This window comes from Oncorhynchus clarkii, chromosome 26, assembly GCF_045791955.1.
Source record: "Oncorhynchus clarkii lewisi isolate Uvic-CL-2024 chromosome 26, UVic_Ocla_1.0, whole genome shotgun sequence".
Lineage (NCBI taxonomy): Eukaryota > Metazoa > Chordata > Actinopteri > Salmoniformes > Salmonidae > Oncorhynchus > Oncorhynchus clarkii.
The window spans coordinates 29,570,383-29,591,910 of NC_092172.1; the positions used below are offsets into that span (position 1 = coordinate 29,570,383).

The 21,528-nt window shown below is 40.8% G+C and overlaps 1 protein-coding gene across 5 annotated transcripts; it reads left to right on the top strand.

Moving 5' to 3' along the window:
- The first annotated feature begins 284 nt into the window (after window positions 1–284).
- On the top strand, window positions 285–6,498 carry LOC139384770 (insulin gene enhancer protein ISL-3). Of its 5 annotated transcripts, none has more exons than XM_071129650.1 (6): window positions 285–418; window positions 852–1,036; window positions 1,526–1,788; window positions 2,931–3,226; window positions 3,877–4,044; window positions 4,359–6,498. In XM_071129650.1, exons 2-6 carry the CDS (start codon window positions 981–983, stop codon window positions 4,473–4,475), a joined length of 900 nt encoding a protein of 299 aa, XP_070985751.1. In that variant the 5' UTR covers window positions 285–418; window positions 852–980; the 3' UTR covers window positions 4,476–6,498. The 5 variants fall into 5 exon arrangements, with proteins under 5 accessions (XP_070985751.1, XP_070985747.1, XP_070985749.1 ...); XM_071129646.1 differs by having other exon boundaries at window positions 306–418; window positions 852–1,041; window positions 4,359–5,226; XM_071129648.1 differs by having other exon boundaries at window positions 306–418; window positions 852–1,041; window positions 2,931–3,214; window positions 4,359–5,050.
- The last annotated feature ends 15,030 nt before the right edge of the window (window positions 6,499–21,528 follow it).

The window sequence follows — 21,528 nt, forward strand, 5'->3', positions numbered from 1 at the left end:
CATAAACGTAGGCAAATATCCAAGCCCCAAAATGACCTTAGAATTACCTATTGCATTCTAACAAATAACCAACTGTTTCAAAATAAATAAACATTTTCGAACTACTTCATTCTTTAAAATCTCTAGCGAGACTTGATATGACAGTGGGAATATGTTATGTGGGACGAATGGCTGTCCAGTTTTACGCGTGACGTCAGAGAGTGTGTGGGACACTGCAGCGCCTCTTCCCGGGGCCGTCCCACAGTCCGAACTGAAGTTATCAGACAGCCAGGCACAGGCTACTCACCTCCCTCCTTTCTCCTCTTCTTCTCCTTCTTACTTATTTTCTGCATCTTATCGCAATCCCGTCATCATTCCTGTATGGTGGATATTATTTTCAACTCTTCTTTCTTGGGTGATATGGGGGATCATTCCAAAAGTAAGTGCCATTTTCTGCATGTATTTTTATCCGCTTTTCCCAGTGTTGTAGATGACCCTACAAATCGTAGCCTCTGAAATTAAAACATATTCTGTTATCGCATTCAAATGCCATCGTGTTTCATATATTTATTTGCATAAAGCAAATATAATATATTCGTATTGGTATTGTTTTGTTATCCATAATGCGGACTTTTTCTTGTTTATAGTTCATTTTATCTTAGATTTCTTTCTAAACGATTATGCATAATTTCAGAACAGGTTTTAGTCATTGGAATGTAATACAGTGAGAAACTGGGAGTATTTCGCTCTGTATAAGACAATTTAAGACGAAGAAGTGACATGTAGGCCAGTGGCTCTCAAAAAGTGTGATTTAAGGTGTCATTAACTGTGTACATGGGAAAGAATGGTTACAATGTCTGTGCTCTCTGCAGAGAAGTCCGGATTCGCGATGTGTGTAGGCTGTGGAAGTCAGATACATGACCAGTACATTCTGAGAGTTTCCCCGGACCTGGAGTGGCATGCAGCCTGTCTGAAGTGTGCAGAGTGCAGCCAGTACCTGGATGAGACATGCACTTGCTTCGTACGGGACGGAAAAACCTATTGCAAAAGAGATTATGTAAGGTAGGGATTGAAATTCTTTGGAGATATTTTGTCAGTGATTGAACGTATTTTAACGCTGGTGTGAATGAGGAGGTAGCCTAAAAACTAAAATATAGCATATCCATATACATGCAAGACTTGTACCTAAATCACAGATGCTTATTAGGCCTAAAAATACAAATGTCCTTGTTTTGGAAGGTTTATAAAAAAAAGTGTGTTCAGTCTGCGTAATTCCATGCAAAATGTATCTGTTGTTCAAAGCATAAAAGGCCATTTGACCTACAATTAAGCAGCTTTTCTACAATTAAAATAGTTCAAGTTAGCTTTTATTATTTGATCCTGGCTAAACAATGCACAGTAATATTTATCTTAGCCTTGTTTCTGACGTTCGAAGTAGACCTAGTAATGTAAAACTTGGAACAAAAACTGCAGTAACAACAAATCAAATGGCTCTTAGAAGTTGTTGTTTAATTCAATACGTTTTTTTTTCATTTATTCCTTGCAGGTTATTTGGAATAAAATGTGCAAAATGTAACCTGGGATTCAGCAGCAGTGATTTGGTGATGCGAGCCCGGGACAACGTGTACCACATCGAGTGTTTCAGATGTTCCGTGTGTAGCAGGCAGCTCTTGCCGGGGGATGAGTTCTCTCTCCGGGATGAGGAGCTGCTGTGTCGGGCGGACCACAGTTTACTAATGGAGCGGAGCTCTGCCGGAAGCCCAATCAGCCCCGGACATATCCACTCCAACAGATCACTACACTTAGCAGGTCAGTTGCACATCCAAAACAACACCACCACTGACTTCTGTAATAATAATAATAAGAAGAAAAACAACAACAATAATAATAATACGGAGGCAATCATGTTAATCAGAATGATGATATTCATTGTTATATTAATGATCCTAATAATAGCCTGATAATAATAGTTCTAAATATATTTCCTAGAATTATCGATAGGCCTAATTTTATGATCATAACGAAAAAAATCAGATGCAAGCTTTGAGTCATTAAGATGTCAATAACTAGGCTATATTAGGCAATAGGCGACCAATATCAGACTGACCTTTAAACTTTTCCATGGAAAATCACTGAGATATGATTTCATTTTAAACCAAGCTTTTAAAATGGATAGATTTTGAAATTAAGTGACGTTGGATTTTTTAAAGGATTTTGATAGCTTAATTTACATGACCCAATAATACAAATACAGTAGGCTATTATAACTTCAAAGGTTAGGCTAATCCCTGCTCCTTGACTTTAGGCCTATCAGGATCATCTGGATAACAATAAATACGATTTTACAGATAATCTCTTAATGTGCAAATTAAAGAATTGTAGTAGATAGAAATGTTAACGAGTAGGCCTACACACAGTTTCTGTTGCCTAATTGACTAAGCCTTTTTAATTTAACAAAAACTTAATGCATGACATAAACAAGGAGTGTGTCATAGTGCGCGGATGGGAATCTGTAGCCTATTGAACTATAATGCAATAAAGCTTACATGCTTTTAGAATTACATTGTCATTGGGGCCTAGACATAATTGTTGCTCAATATGGGCGATGTATTTATTAGGGGGGAATACCAAGATCAAATGGAGTACGTGTGGATGGTTAAATATATATATTTACGATAACAGACTCTCCATCCACACGTACTCTCTCTCTCTCTCTATATATATATATATATATATATATATTATAACGCATGGCAAGAGTTCAATAAGTTATATTTTAGATTAATAAGAGTAACTAACCTATGACAAGGAACATGCTCCAGGAAAAAACGTATTTGCATAGCCTGGGGAAATAATTAATAATAACAATAATAACAATGACACTCATAACAATATAAGTCAAACTTTAGTTAATTTCCTTTTTTATTAAATATAATTCCGCCTCTCTTCAGCAGAGCCGGTGACAGTACGGGCACCACACCGAAACCACGTCCACAAGCAGTCAGAGAAGACAACACGAGTGCGAACCGTTTTGAACGAGAAACAGCTCCACACGTTACGGACCTGCTACAACGCCAATCCGCGGCCAGATGCGCTAATGAAGGAACAACTGGTGGAAATGACCGGCCTCAGCCCAAGGGTTATTCGAGTTTGGTTCCAGAATAAAAGATGCAAAGACAAAAAGAGATCTATTCTCATGAAGCAACTTCAGCAGCAGCAACACAGTGATAAGACTGTAAGCATCTTCGTAAGTTAATCTCGGAAAGATTTTTTATACTTCCTCTAGCCTACTACTTTTTCTTTATGTTTGGTTCATCGTTGAATCCTTACATTTTTGCGATAGTTGAGGTATGTCAGCACAGTCTGGTCTCATAGACTAGACTTAACATAGTAAACGAGAATCCGGGATATAAGAATTGCAATTAGTGACATATCATACGAATTGTAATTCGTAACATTTCATACGAAATGGATGATAGACATCCACAAATTAATACCATACCAAACGTACATATCATAAGTCTCCAAGATTTTCGTTTACTATGTTACGTCTACCCGTGAGTCTAGGTTGGTCAGCAAAGAAGTACTTGTGGCCAAATGGTTACCTCTTATTAAAGGCAAAGAATTCGTTTTTCTGGAATGATTTGACCAGTGCCACACTTGAATAACCCTTGGTCCGAGGCCGGTCATTTCCACTAGCTGTTCTTTCATTATTGTTTTTCTGTATTCAACCTGCCAATAAATAATTAATCAAGAATTCAATTGTGCATGACCTGTACTGGAAAGCAAAGACTACATAACAAAATGCTGACATTCTGATCTGGGAACTTGATTATTTTCTTCGACTCTACCAAAGTATAGATTTAATTTGGATTTCCTATTCTAATCTCGTATTAGAGTCTACAGGGGCTCACAGGTACGCCTCTGGTTGCCAGAAGCCCTATCAGGCACGACAACACGGTGCAGGGTAACTCGGTGGAGGTGCAGACCTACCAGCCGCCCTGGAAGGCCCTCAGCGAGTTCGCCCTGCAGAGTGATCTGGACCAGCCGGCCTTTCAACAACTGGTAAGATAGAGGAGACATTCTATACTTGCATGCTAATGTGGGTGCACATGTGGGTACGCGTAATTACGCACGAACACACATTCAAACGCTCTCTCACACACGAACGCACGCACGCGCGTAAACACACACACACGCACGTATTCATTTTGATGACAACACTTTCTGAGTTTTTTTCTTCATTTTAATGTCATCAATTTAAATTTGCTAAGTAAAAACGTTAAATGGCAATTTTCAACGTCAGAAGTGGCAACATTTGTAGCCTAAACAAAGCCAGAACATATTTATTTTGACATCACTGTCTTTGCACATTACAGGTGTCTTTCTCGGAATCGGGTTCATTGGGAAACTCATCCGGCAGCGACGTGACTTCTCTGTCATCGCACTTACCCGACACCCCGAACAGCATGGTACCCAGTCCCGTGGAGACGTGAGACCGAGCCACCAGCCTCGGTCCCAGGCCTAGCATGTTCCCGCCCCGGTCCCCTGCATGTGACCAGCTCATCACAGCGTCCTAAAGACAGAGGAGTCGTTTCGGACATGGAGGAGAAAATGACATATTCTAAATGTTGAACAATTACCTAACGGCACTATAAAGCAACGCGAACGAAAGCCCTTCTTCTTTAAGACTCAGTTCAGCAGTTTTGAGGATATCAGTGACAAAAGAAAAACCGAACTTCGTTGCATGAACCGAAAGAAGATAGAAGATTCTCGTGATGGATTTACAAAACAGCCTCCCTCCATATTACATTGGAGCCATTTGATGTCGAACCAGATGGACATTCTGCAATTCATTGTGAACATATCGTCTCTTGGTTTCTTTATGTGATTTTTGATACATTTATTTCGTTATCAAGTCCATAGACTCGTGTGTTTGTCTTAAAAAGGAGCATGATTTCCGAAGATTATATAAAACAGATTCTTGTTGTTAAATATTTGATCTTAATAGGAAAAGGGCAGGTTGTTTGAGCCTCTCTAACAAAAGTAAGTTATTGTTATTTATTGTCAGGGCAACGATTCACAAAGGAAGTAATAACTGATCAAAAATAAACTGTTAAATCTTTATAATGTCTAAGGTACACAGTCTTTGCATAAACTCTTGTAGAATTTCCCTCACTAGGCTTACACCCCCGTTCCCTCACTAGGCTTACACCCCCGTTCCCTCACTAGGCTTACACCCCCGTTCCCCCACTAGGCTTACACCCCGTTCCCTCACTAGGCTTACACTCCCGTTCCCTCACTCAGCCTGTGGCATGCAGTTCATCAAGTGGACCAGTGGTTATTTGAGCTATAAACATCAAAACCTTCAACCAAAGGTATTCCCAAAACGAGTATGCTTCACGCAAACCTTATAGGCCCCCAGTTCCCCGAGCTTCTAAACCACAGAGGTGTAGGCCTATATACAACAAATCAAACACCAATATATTTCTGAATTTATAAAAATAACAATTCTACTAACAAGGTGAATAAGTTTACAATCGGTTTTAGTTCCCTATTTATCCCTGCATTAAGTATAAAACCACTGCGAAAAGTATAATTAAATATAATTATAATTATAATATAAATGTTGAATGTTATAACTATTATCATGCTAATCTGATAGGCCTATTGATTTGGGGGAAATCCTTATTACCATGTTATTATGTTGGTTTTATTACGCAGGCTATTTAATCATTTTAACTTTAAAAAACATTGGAGCTTAAAACTTGCATGTGGAATGAACAATAATATATATTATTTAAAGTAAATAAGACACCCTCAATTTGAGGGTTAGCGCAGCCTACCTAATGCTTAACATAACCGTTTTTCTGAGGCTGGGAGATTGGAATTAAGGTCGATTGGCTTCTGGTCATTTACTTTCTATGGGCGAATTTGTGTTGTGATCAATCCAGTTTCACTGTTTAAGTCACAAGTCTAGACAGCCAACAAGGATCGGCGGCTTCTTATCTGCGCCTGGCATCACCTGCAAACGATACATTGAATGAAGCCACAACAAACCCACTTCTCTCTTTGGAAAGAGCTAGTTTAGGGGAGAGATCAGCTCGTAAACCCACCCTAATCTGGCCGCAGTTTATTTTCATTCCACTCAGTCAATTGCGTTATTACGCACGGGTCAGACGTCTCAGTAATGACATCTCAAACCAAGTACCTGTGTGTGTTTTTAACCGGGCTACGCAAAGACTAGGCTACCTGGACACAATTAGTTAGCACTCATCAAATAATTTGAGATAATAGGAACAATTAACAAAAAAATACAGTAGACTTGGACGAAATATATAGCCTGTTATTAATTATCCCATTTGTAGTTGGCTATAAATTCCTTTTAAAAGTGGGTCTAACTTGTTATTTTAATGTCTGACCATAATATCACAGGATCAAAGTAGACTCAGGAATGAAATTCTATATCTTGTAGATATAATTTAATTTGTATTAAACACCATTATCCTAATTCAACTCAACTGTTGGCTAGGCCTACGATTTATTGATTGATTGATTTCATTATAGTGTCATGCATCTTCATGATTCCCAGCCTACATGGGCTTATACACTGTAATAATATTATCATACTTATATATGGACACACTTACCTACCTACCTACCTACCTACCTACCTACCTACCTACCTACCTACCTACCTACCTACCTACCTACCTACCTACCTATCTACCTACCTACCTACCTACCTACCTACCTACCTACCTACCTACATACTTACATACATACATACATACATACATACATACATACATACATACATACACACACACATACATACCTACATACATACATAAACATTTGCATTCGTAATAAAATGAAAACAATTGAAAACACAAAACAAAAACCGAAATCTTAATCGGAAGTTTGAATGACAATGGGTAGATAATAGATGTGTAATTGAGCTGTTTTAGAGACTTTGCAGGAAACAATGCTGCCTGTTAGAGATAACCGGAGATAACCAGATGTTACTGACAGAGGAATAACAATATTGGTGCATCTAGCCTGGAGAGGAAAGTTTCAAGAGACAAATGTCCTAGATACACATTTATTATACTGTAGATTCATAACATTTACAAAGTTGTATTCTTCCCTTTAAGGTAAAACACATTTCAACCCTATACACTTAAAATGCCTGGAATATTTAATTTTGATTGTGAATTAAGAGTGGGCAAAATAGTGTGGGAAAAGGATAGGCCTATGGTAATTTTGTTGGAATTGGTAGGCTATTTCAAACACAATCGATAAATCTAAGCGAGATCATAGGTCAAATAAACATGAGAACTTTATCAAACCTTAGTCAATCTGACCTATTTCTTTGCAGGAATTATCAGAGTAGGCCGTAGCAAAAATACTGCAAAAATAGTGCATGATATCCTGTCGAATTGGTTGAATTTCAGATGGATTTTAACCTATACTTCTCATATCTATTGATATTTTACAACATAAAAATATAAAAACACTTAATAATATCAAATCATTTTTTATTACACTTTTTTTTTAAATACCACACGACAGCCATCACATAATCCTATAACATCAACCTGAATTCGCTTTAATTGATGCTTTGCACAGGGCAGCCTGGAGAAGACCATTGCATATTTACATTTATTTTATTACGTTTCGAGTTGCGCTTGCTGATAACCGCGCCAGTTAAGGCCTGTATGATTTAATCACTGTTGGCAACACTAATTGCAAAAGAAAATATAAAATCATGACTTACGAAATTCCATGAAAACGACTGGCCAGTGTAAACAGAACATTCAAGAAAAGTCATGCACGCAAAGTTCATGCCAAAAGTTTGGAACGTTCTAAAAACTTAAGATGTGCAACATCTATGTAGTGTCTGTTGTTGATCTTTTATCAGCTATTCAATGGGCGTGTCTATCCATTGCGTTAAACCAGAACCACAACAAACACTATTAACACCCGCTCGCGGGAGCGTTCTGATCGTGCGCGCGCGCGCGCGCACACACACACACACACACACACACACACACACACACTGAGATAGCGCAGGAAATTAATGACATTTATTAAGGCTAACTAGAGAGACACTACAGAATTTCACCATTACAATAATATATGGTCTAACCGAATGACAACCCGTTTTCTGAGCTAGTCCTGTCAACCAATGAATTGATCCCATTCAGAAAAATGAATAGTTATGTTTTAGAGGAGTAAAAAATTATTACTATGATTTCAATCCATTTATCCAGTCGTATAGCCTACCTTTGCATTTGCATCTGTGATTGCGTCTTTAGTTCAGCGGACACTTGCACAATATATGCAATTAACATTTTATTGATTCCTCATTAATGTGTTTGAGAAAATAAGGACAGCTTGCCTGCCAACTGTTTCGGTCTAAAACAACAGAGGGCATTTAGTTGCTACCTGGTCACTCAGTGCAACTGGACTCTTCTGAGGGGCATTGTACCACATCATGAATGATTGAATACACCAAACAATTTACATAAGTCAAGGTGTGATGCAACTCTCTAATTGGTTGGACTTGTGAAATCGAATAGCAGGTCCTGTTTGGATAGATTCCAGCGTGTTGTCCCAGTCCCATCAGCGGCCGTGCGAAGTGAATGGAGCAGTACTGTATAGCGCGGCCGGTTACAGTGGCCCAGACCTGACTCTCCAATGTTCTACACCGAGAAGGGGTGTGTGGTTGGCATCATTCTTTCGCTAATTAGTGTAATACTAAATTAGCTCCAAATATAATTTATATTGGTTTAGCTTATCATAATAAAAGAGCCAGATACAAACTAATAATGCATATTTTGGGCTGTCATAAGACCATAATAACTTTTGTATAAAAAATAATGACAGATACATTTAACATTTAAGGTTTAATTGAATAGTAGCCTATGCACATTTGCAGTTAAAAGATGAATGCCAAGGCATGAGCGTGGAAGAGAGGCCGCCATACTGACCTGGAAGGAAAAGCTGCAAGTCCAACATCTCAAGGGAATCACTCTGACAGCTTGATTTAATATAGAGACTATGGGGCGTTTTAAAAGAGACAAATAATAGGACTGGGAGGAGAGAGTAGCATGCAACATTGTATATTGAGGAATAACAATGAAAACTAAGGGTTAAAGTCAGGTTAAATGATGAGCAATGGCAGTTACCACTGATGTGATCCATGCAGAGAAATGAGAACGGCTTAATGACCCTTAATCGACTATGAAAAGGCTGGGAGGAGTTAAAGCAAATAGCGTGTCCCCTTTACAGAGGAATTTTCACTATCACTAGCTACATCACATACAGTAGATAATATTATTGTTCCTGCTTACAATGGGTTTGTCAAAATACTGTTCTTATTTTTTGAAGGATCCTCCTTTATGTCTTTCGGTATTTTCCAATACACATGTCCACAGCTAAATGTTATTTTGACCATCTGTCAACAAATAAATTATGAACAGCACTGAGTATTTGCACTCCCCATGCACTTACTATCAGGTCTCTTAAATAGGACATTTAAGGACCAATTCATCTTAGATGGGTAATGGCCAATTTAACTTCTAGTGACAAGAATTTAATCATCTTAGGTTACACAGATAATGAAAGAGCACTGTGTGTGTGTGTCAACATCCCAATGTAATACTGGGTACTTGTGTTCTATCGATCTGGAGGAATGGATGCTGCTTTTATGGGAAAGTGACACCATGAAGTAATTATTCAGATATTGTCAACCTTAAAAGCATGGAGGAGAAGGAGGAGGAGAAGAAGGAGGAGGAGGAGGAGGAGAAGGCCTGGGCCACACAGGGATAATTGTCAATGGCATAATAACACAGTAAGTATTCCGTAGCTCTTGTTTTAATATTTAGTTGGTGTGGTATGAGAAAAACATAAAAACACACTAGCCAACACATTCTCTTCTCACCCAGCAGTTATATAGGCTATATCATTAGACATATTTATATATTCTGAACTCTATATTCAATTGACAGTATGTATTGCTCCAGGAATGGTCAGATATCCTACTGTAGATGACCTTGTGTGTGTGTGTGTGTTATATCCTACTATAGATGACCTCGTGTGTGTGTGTGTTATATCCTACTATAGATGACCTCGTGTGTGTGTGTGTTATATCCTACTATAGATGACCTCGTGTGTGTGTGTGTTATATCCTACTATAGATGACCTCGTGTGTGTGTGTGGGTTATATCCTACTATAGATGACCTGGTGTGTGTGTGTTATATCCTACTATAGATGACCTCGTGTGTGTGTGTGTTATATCCTACTATAGATGACCTCGTGTGTGTGTGGGTTATATCCTACTATAGATGACCTGGTGTGTGTGTGTTATATCCTACTATAGATGACCTCGTGTGTGTGTGTGTGTTATATCCTACTATAGATGACCTCGTGTGTGTGTGTGTTATATCCTACTATAGATGACCTCGTGTGTGTGTGGGGGGGTTATATCCTACTATAGATGTCCTGGTTTGTGTGGGGGGCTGTTACAGAAAGCACAGATAAGAGAACTGAACAGGGTTGAACTCCTATATCAGCCAAGAATCAGGTCACCAGAGCACAGGGGAGGCAACAGAGATATTGTGTGTGTGCGTGTCTATCTGTCTGTTTTTCTGTATGTGTGTATTCATTTATATGTGTGTGTGTTTATGTGCATGTATGCGCATCCGTGCATATGTGTGTACAGCTCACAGGGCTGGTGGCCAGACTGCATTGGATCACCTGGAACACACACAGAGTACAGTCAGTCACTCTGGTCCCACTGCCGACAGTGTCAGAGCGTCGTAAATCACCCAGCCCCACCCACCATAAATCTAGCGCAAAAACAAAACACACAAACGTCCATTAAGAGGAGAAATAAAGGTCAAAGCCACCCACTCAACAATTATTCCCTATAAAACACAGTGAAGGGTTAGCTATACTACATCCCTTTCCACTGAACCAAACTGTTATTAGGCAGTTAGTTGTGAAATACATGATATATTTATTTACCTGTCATTGCTGTGAGACAATGAGGCATTGAGGAAGAGTCACTTAGTGAAGGGAAAAAACAACTGCATCAAAGATAAGCATCAAAGAAAATGATAGGTTAGACGCTCTGGTACGCCTGTTCATGTCAGGGTTGGGGTCAATTTCATGTCTGCTCAGGAGAGCTTTTTAAATGGTATTAAATGAATCCAACTCTGACTCATATCTCAAAACTACTGACTGAAATAGTATTGCTGAATTAATCACCTTGTATTCGTGGGATGGCCTGCCTCCATTGTTACAGTAATAGCCCAGTCCAGGACAAGACAGCTGGGCAGAGCAGAGTCTGCAGGGTCTGGCTCTACCAACCACGGTGACCCAGCTCCCACGGTGTTACCGCCACTTTAAGAAATTAAGCAATACCATTAATGGCACCAACCCTGGGTGGGGTTGAGCAGCTGACATGTTGCTCCAATCCACCAGGGCCCTGCCGACCATCCCCTCCATCCGTCCTTCACACCATTATGACTGGGCCCAGTAATATTAAAATCCAATCACTCCCCAGATTGTTTGATTAAGGAGGGGAGGAGAGGATGAGAGGAGGAGAGGAGGAGAGTTGGAGAAGAGGAGAAGAGGAAAGGATCAACACACAAGGCAGAAGAAGCCAAGGGGTCTGGTGACTCTTCTGGGTTTGCGTCCCAATGGCACCCTACACCCTATATAGTGCACTACTTCTGAATAGAGCCCCATAGACCCTGGCCAAACTTAGTGCACTAATAAGGCAATAGGGCGCAATTTGGGACGTAGTTAGTCTGCTGGTCTGAACCGTTATTGTCTTTCCCTAGAGGCTGGGGCTGGGGTCAGGGCAGGCTGTGGTCAGTATGGAAGGAAGGTAGAAAGAGAAACTCTGTGGAGGTCAGATCAGTAAATTGTGTCTGGAAAAATGGCACTACACTATTACCTTTTCCCAGCTACAATTTACTGACATGACCTCCGGTGTGTTTCTCTAGCTTTCAAAGTGTAGTGACTGCAGCATCCTAGTCCCAGGTACAGACTAACCCAGACCCAGACAGCAAGGCCTAAATTGGAACCAGAAGGCCAGGGTGAAGGTTCTTGACCATGACGACATAAATTACTGGGATTTACAAGATTTTTTAAATACTTTTAACAATACCCCTTTTAATGTGTTCTCTGTTTAATAATGCACTTTAGGGTTTAAGAGCGTGATAAACAAACCAATAATTCACTGTTTTATCATCTGAAAGGTGAAGCCCTTCTGGACTAGGTTCTACAGCAGCATTCAAAAGCTCTCTCCAAACAGTGCAGTATCAAATGAAGAGCTATCTTAAGATGCTTTGGAAGAGGTTTAAAACAACACCACCTCTCTCTCATAGGGATGAATGCACACAACGGTGGAATTGAGACAAATGTTGAAGGCAAAGCTAGAACAAATAGATGGGACGTTCACGTCATGTCACTTGAAGTTGAAGTTCACATCATCAAGTCAGAGAGCTATGAAGGTATTTGTACCGCAGTTTTCACATAATGTATGTATTTTCACATGGTATGTATCATGTCCATTCATTTTGAATTTAATTATGAATTTATTTTGATTATTATTTTGATCAAGTTATTATTTTTTCTGTCATACGAAAATGCTAAGTTCCTATAGCACTAACTAAACAGAAGATAAAGATCTGCTTCTAAAAATTATGAATGGAACTCTGGAAATGTCAACTCCACATTCTCTCTCTCTCTCTCTCTCTCTCTCTCTCTCTCTCTCTCTCTCTCTCTCTCTCTCTCTCTCTCTCGCCTTCTCTCTCTCTCTCTCTCTCTCTCTCTCTCTCTCTCCCTCTCTCTCTCTCTCTCTCTCTCTCTCTCTCTCTTTCTACCTCTCTCTCTCTCTCTCTCTCGCCTTCTCTCTCTCTCTCTCTCTCTCTCTCTCCCTCTCTCTCTCTCTCTCTCGCCTTCTCTCTCTCTCTCCCTCTCTCTCTCGCTCGCCCTCTCTCTCTCTCTCGCTCGCCCTCTCTCTCTCACTCACCCTCTCTCTCTCTCGCTCACCCTCTCTCTCTTGCTCGCTCTCTCTCTCTGCATGTGTGATCTGGTTATCCTCACAGTAGCGTTTGGTTGTTTTTGAGGGAGCACCGCGAAGCTTCACAGTGAATCAATGATTATCTTCTTTGCCAGGATGCTTAAAGAGAACCTGGCAACAGAGGCGTTTCATAAATCCAAAATGAAATCCCGGGGAAATGAATCTTTCAGCAGGACATATACCTGTAACGTAATAATCCATAAAGCAATACCGAATAAACATCTTCCCTGAGGGACCATGGGACCGCATGCAGGTAGTCAGCCTCATAATGCAAGCATTCAGAAGTTAGCGGGACTTTAGGACAACTGATGTCTGTGTTAAAGCAAGAGCCTGGAACCAAATGCACACTACTGTAGCCGTACCACCACAACCACTAATCACTGAGCCATCACATATAATCCTCTACCAGCCTGTGTCTAGAGGAGCATCAAACAGCCAAACAAATTGTCCTTCTTCAAGTGTGTGTGTGTGTTTGTGCATGTAAGTGTGTGCGTGTGTGTGCCCTGCAGAGAAGACATAAAACAAGACTCGCCAGCCAGTGCCAGGGCCAGTGGGTTGTGTTCAAAACTGTGGCCCTTTCAAAGCTGCTTCCCCCCAGTCCAGTAACTATACAACCGGGGGAGAAAAATGACTTTGCTCTCATTGTTCCTCCTCACCCACAGGCCTTTGGCACTGAACTGGATCCTACCTCATTCACAGAGGTATCAGCTACCCAGACCCTCAAGGTAATAAAAGTAATGACAAGCGTTCGAACCAATGAATCAGCCCTCAATTACATGGAGACACCGTAAAAAGCGACCTAGCCCTGACAGATCTGCCCTTTCTGAAGTACAACTGGTGGGTGTTTCTCTCAGACAGGGCTGCTGCGCTTTTACGGCATCCCATTACAGAAGTCTTAAAGAAGTTATTCTGGGAAAACAAATGGTACGTAAACTTAACTTTGTGAAACTAGGTAGTTCAAGACGGTCAACAGTGGGTCTTTAGTCGGGCAGTTGGTTTTTAAGTCTGTAACGTTACAATGACTGTGAACCGTGAGGTTAAGGACGTCACCCTGAAGATGTACATTTGGTTTAGCTTTACAAGTGAATGGAAAAGCAAAGAAAGAGAAAAAGAACAGACGGAGGAGCAGGACATAAACAATTAAAGGAGAGAATAATGGATGACAAGTTAAATGTGTAATAGGCCTACTTAAACATGAAATCAGGTGACACAGAACTACCTAAATATGACCCGATTCAGGAAACTAGGCGTATGTCGCAAGTCACGACTTCACAGGAGAGCTGTTTGAACATAAAAAATATTTGTTAATCAAAATGCGTTTTTTTGGCAGAAATGCCTTCTTGAACATGTGAACTTTCATGCACCTTAATAACAAACTTGTTTGCCATCTGTAAATACGAATAAAATTGTTAAATTAGGAGCCTTGTTGGTTAAGCCACAGAAAAAGTAGCAACTTTCCCACTAGCCATGATTGGCTGAGATAATGAGTGGGCTGGACATGTCGAAAGAGGATGGGTCTGCCACGTTGAAAGTGTCTGTCTATTTGAGGTCAAACACGGCTTTTAAAAAAATGTATTGTGTGGTGGAGCTGCATAAGTGTTGCTCTCCATTTTCTGGAAGATCAAGTTTTGAAATCAGTGGAATTAGAGTATGATAGCTAAAGAGATGGAGAAAACACCTGTCTCTGGATTACATCTTCAAATTAAGGGCAACCATGGTATGGCATTCCTGACAGGGAGATGTGTCCATGATGCATGTTGATGTATACAGGTAAAATAGTCAAGCGTTAGCTAGCTACATTTTCAGATATTACACCTTTCTAATTTTGACAGAAAATGGTTTCATTTCAAGATAAAGTGTACTGTTAGCTAGCTAGCTAACGTTAGCTGGCTAGCTCCCTAGCTGATGTTATTATTTGTTTCCCAGAGCCGTTTGCTTTTCTAGTTAGAGCCTAATGTTAGCTAGCTGGTTGGTTAGCTCCCAGCCCTGTGGCATTGTTGCCACTTTGTTCATTGTTGTTTAACTAGCTAACGTTATCTGGCTGATTTTTTATCTAACGTTACGTGACATGTGTGATCTTAAACGTTGTTTACCTAGCTAGCTAGTTATATGTCTTAAGCTAAAGTGTACTGTTAGCTAGCTAGCTAACGTTAGCTGGCTGGCTCCCTAGTGGACATTATTATTTGTTTCCCAGAGCTGTTTGCTTTTCTAGTTAGAGCCTAATGTTAGGCATTTTTGGCACTTTGTTCATTGTTGTTTAACTAGATAACGTCAGCTGGCTGGCTCATTAGCTAACGTTACATGTGTGGTCTTAACATAGTTTACCTAGCTAGGTTCATTGTTTACCTAGCTAGCCAACTATATGTCTTAAGATCAAGTGTACTGTTAGCTAGCTAGCTAACGTTAGCTGGCTGGCTCCCTAGCAGACGTTATTATTCGTTTCCCAGAGCTGTTTGCTTTTCTAGTTAGAGTCTGTTGTTCATTGTTGTTTAACTAGCTAACGTTAGCTGGCTGGCTCGTTAGCTAATGTTACGTGACGTGTGTACAACATCCGTTGAATACGGCCGGTGTCAGTAAACGTCTGCAAAAAAGCATAATGAAATTGTTGCCAGCAGAGCTAGTTGGGCTGTTTTCATGTTATACAGAGGTAAAACGAGATGGGTGGGACTAAAGCTTAAGAACTTAAGAACGATGCTGAGTGGGTGTAGACAAAGAGCTCTTCACTAGATACCAAAACATTCAAAGGCAATTTTCTAAAATGTCAGTTTACAAGTTGATCAACTTTCAAAGCAGAATTACTTTCCCATTGTTCCTCAAATGCAGTGTATGATATACAGTTTTGTAGCTCTGAGTCTCTACTCTTATCCAATGTAAAAAAACACAACTTCACATTTTGCTACATAAGGCTGAATCCAGGTTGTGAGTCGCAAATGTTCTTGCTACAGAGGTCAAGGTACCTAATGGAGAACACAACACTAATTACTCAGGGGGCGTAGCTGGTATACACTGTACTCTCTCCTTACATAAGCACTCAGTGAGTGAGAGAGGGAAAGATATATCAGTACACACACATTGCTACAGTTCCTGTTACCTTGCTAGTCTATACACCTTGGCCATCCTTAACTTTGAGACTTGAGTGTGTGTGTGTGCATGCGTGTGTGTGTGTGTGTTACCGCTCCACAAATCTCAGTTTCATCTCACCCCCCCCCCCCCCCCCCCAAAAAAAAAAAAACACACAACAACAGAACAGATCTCCATCTTCTCTGCAAACATTTACATTAGCTGGAAGTCTGGAAGTGGGCACGGTCAAGTTACTGATAAGAGCCGAGGCCGCATCAGAGAGATGAAGAAAGAAGAGAGTGAGAGACCAAGAGAGAGAGACCAAGAGAGTGAAAGACCAGGAGAAAGAGAGAGAGAGCTACCGAAAGAGAGATACAGAGAGAGCGAGAAAGAGAGAGACACCATGAGCGAGAGAGAGAAAGACAGAGAGAGAGAGAGACAAAGTGAGAGAGAGAGAGGGGGGGAGCGAGAAAGAGAGCCCTTGTGAGGAAGTGACTGATGTAAGGACTTCACTTAACAGCTCCTACCACCTACTGACAGATAGTGAGATGAGAGCAAACTAAGGTTGTGTAAATTCCGCTGCCTCCTAAAACTGTCTCTGTTCAGACAATGAGACGACAGTCTGTGCATTGATGTATACTGGGGTAGGAAGAGAACAGATTTCGCAAGGCAATGAATAGGGAAACCAAGAACAACAAGATCTTACAAACGGATTTAAATATCCATATCTGGTTAACTGTGTTCGTCAGCAGTGGAACTTGAAAGAAACAGAGCACAAACTCACATAAAATCGTTAAAAAAATTTAAAACTGAAGGTAAATATATTTAATCACCACCTTATACATCTATAAGTGTTTATTTTATTAATCTAGGCTATAGAAAATGTCTGATTTTTGAATTCTCCACCACTTTCATACTGCTGGAGAGATTATTGCATTACGTTACAACCATCTTATAACTAACTATCAGTTTGTCCAACAGAAACATAAAGACATAAAAGCTATGCCTGCTGGTGTAACTCTGCTTACCTATAATGATGATAATGTAATCAACTGAATTACAGTAGCCTAATGGAGTTAATAAAAATGGTAACAAATTAAGCATTTTATTTTAAATGTTGCAAAAAAACATCGCAAAAAAACAGTATATCTTCACTACAAACTGTCTTCTTCAGAAGTTAGAAGTGTGGAACGCCAGGAGGATGATTCAACCCCTAGTCTGATAGGTTCCCAGTAGAGAGAGCGGAAACATGCCCCAATGTTATTGTACAAATGACGATGTATAAGTCACTCCTGAAATGACTTTTGTGCTATTGGATGGATTATTTATACCCTTAGAGCAGGCAACATTTATCATCCAGGGTAGTGGGTCCCCTTCAAAGTTCTCCTGTTTTATGCTCTGCATTATTTCTTGTGCACACACATAAACAAAGCTCCAGGCTGGGGGCGGTGAATCAGGGGGCTGTGTCACGGCGTGCCCCCCGGGTCAGGACAGCTTTCTTCTGCCGCCAGTGCTTACATTACCATGTGAAAGGATAAAGCTGCTCCAAATATCCCCTCTAAACATTTATCCTGCCTGTATGGACGCCTTGGAACCTGGATCCAGCGTGGAAACATTCCAGGGAGCCTTGTTCTACATTGTCCAGGAGGACATGTCTTTAGGATTAATAACATAAGAGGAACGCTTTCAAACGTTGTGTAAAAATAAAATATTTTTCTCAACATGGCTCTTAACAATTAAAATGCTAATTTGCAGAATTTGAACATTTGTATAATTGGAATGTGGAAATGTAATTATTATGAAAATAGACACTTAAAACCATGTTTTACTTAAAAATTTTTAAAAAAAACATATTTGATAAAAAAAAACACTTGTATTTGTATTTGTGTTTTCTAGACCAGGCAGGCATCAATAAAGCCATGGCAGCAGCAACAGTTGTAGATGTAACAGACTCCAGCTAGGAGTAGTCTGTGTTTACACTAGAAGTGCTCAGAAATGAATGTCTCAACACTGCTCCAATCTGTCTTATCATTCATCCTGTAAACGTGTTGCCTCAGTGATGAAGCTACACGTTCAAAACATGTTTCAATTCACCAAGTGTTATCTTTCATCTGACATAGCCTTCACAGCTCTCTCTGTGTGTCCAAAATGGCACCCTGATTTCTTTATTGTGCACTACTTTTGACCAGAGCCTTATAGGTCCTGCACTATATTGGGAATAAGGTGCCATTTTAGACAGATGTATATCTGTGACAGGGTCTGAAGAGCATGCCAAGCAGGAAGGAACACAACACAGCAGCTTGTGATCTGCAGTGGCGAGTAAAGAGCAGACTCACAACTTCACAGTAGTGCAGAGCCTATTTCAAATTAGCAAGAGTGCAACCAGCTGGGGAACAAAATGAATATGCATGAAAATGAACTAGCTCTAATTCCCAGCTTCTGTTAATTGTTCCTTACGGACCGGGAGCTGAATCATCTGTCATTCCCTCTAATTTAATCACCAGCCTCCTCATTCAATTATCAAATATAATATGCAAATGAGCTGAACAATGGCCAGCTCATGCTAATGAGGTATATCAGTATAATTAGATTGGAGAGGTAGCAACAGAAGGGGGGGACTGTCATAAAATCAGGAGCAGATCCTTTAATTAAGACTACAACATTTTTATTAGAATCTGTAATCTCTCCGTAAATTGTTGAATGGTCGCAGGCGGAGCGACGGACGCGAGGGAAGACATTACTCTTATTGGAAACCTCCCTGAAGACCCACTCCACTGATGGTGGTGTGATGGTATCAAGGGACATGGCTGACTTAAGTAGCCTGGGGAACAGAGATAGTGAACAGGCCAACTGTGGCACACTGTGTCCCCTGTGCCAAGGCGTTGGAGCATGCATGGCAGCCAGTTAGACACAGGACAGGGAACCAACCAGGGCTTTAATCCTCCAGTCTGTGTCACAAATTATATCCTATTCCCTACATAGTGCACAATTTTTTACCAGAGACCACTTGGGATGCAAACCTAGTCAGTCCGCTGCTGTACGCTATGCATGCAAGCACTGCTGCCTCCTTAAAGGGCACACACACACACACACACACACACACACACACACACACACACACACACACACACACACACACACACACACACACACACACACACACACACACACACACACACACACACACACACACACACACACACACAGTGAGTTATCAGGGCAGCACACGGCACAAAGCAGGCCTCTCCTCACCACCCTCACTGAACACAATGGGTCTCTCTGAGAGGCAACAGACTGCCTGCTGTGGGACACGACCAAGGTGTCAAACCAGTTGAAATATTTACAGAGGCACCTTTTGTTGCTTTGGTTGATGAATGAGGAGAAAGACCTCATCCACCCCCTCCTCTGAACATCCTGCAGCAGCCAGGCTTCATGTCTGCCTGTATGGAGATCCATTGGGAAGAATTAAGATGTAAAGATGATAGTCTCATTTACATGTACAGTTAATTCTCATCTCTATGTATTTCTCATCACATAATCATTGAATATGAACATAGATGTGAACTGGCTAGAACATAAAAGTAATTTGAAGTCAGTATGTGAATTCTGAAGACACTAACCTAATATATGATTTAGGTTGTCACTTCCTGAACATGATTTACTAAATCATAGCTTATTGAGATAGACAACAACTTGATGCCTACACCCTGAAAGTTCCTGAACATATTTTACTATATCATAGCTTCTTGAGATAGACAACAACTTGCTGCCCCCCACCCTGACATAATAGTATGTCCTGCCCCCAGCCCAGACACTATTTGTTAAACATGTCAGTGTGACAGAGCAGCAGAGGGTCTGGAGCAACACAGATCAAATCAAGTGTGTGTGTGTGTGTGTCAAATCAAATTTATTTATATAGCCCTTTGTACATCAGCTGATATCTCAAAGTGCTGTACAGAAACCCAGCCTAAAACCCCAAACAGCAAGCAATGCAGGTGTTGAAGCACGTTGGCTAGGAACAACTCCCTAGAAAGGCCAAAACCTAGGAAGAAACCTAAAGAGGAACCAGGCTATGAGGGGTGGCCAGTCCTCTTCTGGCTGTGCCGGGTGGAGATTATAACAGAACATGGCCAAGATGTTCAAATGTTCATAAATGACCGGCATGGTCAAATAATAATAATCACAGTAGTTGTCGAGGGTGCAGCAAGTCAGCACCTCAGGAGTAAATGTCAGTTGGCTTTTCATAGCCGATCATTAAAAGCATCTCTACCACTCCTGCTGTCTCTAGAGAGTTGAAAACAGCAGGTCTGGGACAGGTAGTACGTCCGGTGAACAGGTCAGGATGCCATAGCCGCAGGCAGAACAGTTGAAACTGGAGCAGCAGCACGGCCAGGTGGACTGGGGACAGCAAGGAGTCATCATGCCAGGTAGTCCTGAGGCATGGTCCTAGGGCTCAGGTCCTCCGAGAGAGAAGGTGTGTGTGTGTCTGTGTGTGTGTGTGTGTGTGTGTGTGTGTGTGTGTGTGTGTGTGTGTGTGTGTGTGTGTGTGTGCGTGCGTGCAAAAGTGCAACTGTGAGTGTGTTGGGGCATCTCCAAACTGACACATTACTAAACACAGCAACAACACTAAAACAATCCTGACCTATCCACTACCCCCCAACTTGACAAAGAAGATCTTTCAAAACATGTTTTCCTTGGCATAAACAAACCTGAATTGTAATTTTGTTTCATGGCTTTTGATCCAACTCTGCCTGTATCAGAGGCTTGTTACAGACCAAACCGCGCACACAGTCATTAAAAACAACAATAAAACATTGAAAAGATAAAAAAAGCACAGTCCGAACCAGAGCAGTATGTGACTGATAGTATCTTCCTTCAGTGCATGTTAAGAATCCCACTTAGGTGGGGACTTACTGGGCTGGAACGCACAGGCTGAGCCCACCTGAGGAACAGTCCTAAAACACCTGAAGGTTCCCCTGCTTAAACTCACTCTAATCCTTTCCTTGTTTTCTAGAGTACATGATCTGGGGCATGGCAGAGCCATAGGAGATTTTCATCAGATTGTCAGAGAAAAGGAGAGTGGGTTCACCCTCTGCAGCCTGTGGCGCTTATTTGCTGCTTGCTGCAGTATTGGATGTTAGATAATATGAACCACAAGGTGATTATACCACTGACATGAAGGAAGTCCATTATTTAAAATGTAAATAAAACAGTATTCTACCCTCAGCTGGTTCGAATAGGGTTAGGGTTAGCATGGTGTGTGTGTGCGTGTGGTGTATAACCTCAGGAGGTCAGTTGAGCTGTAATTACAGTACACATCAAGGTATGAATAATGGCATGGCTCAGCTTTAGCTTCCTTCCTTCTCGCTGTTTGATTGTTCCTGAT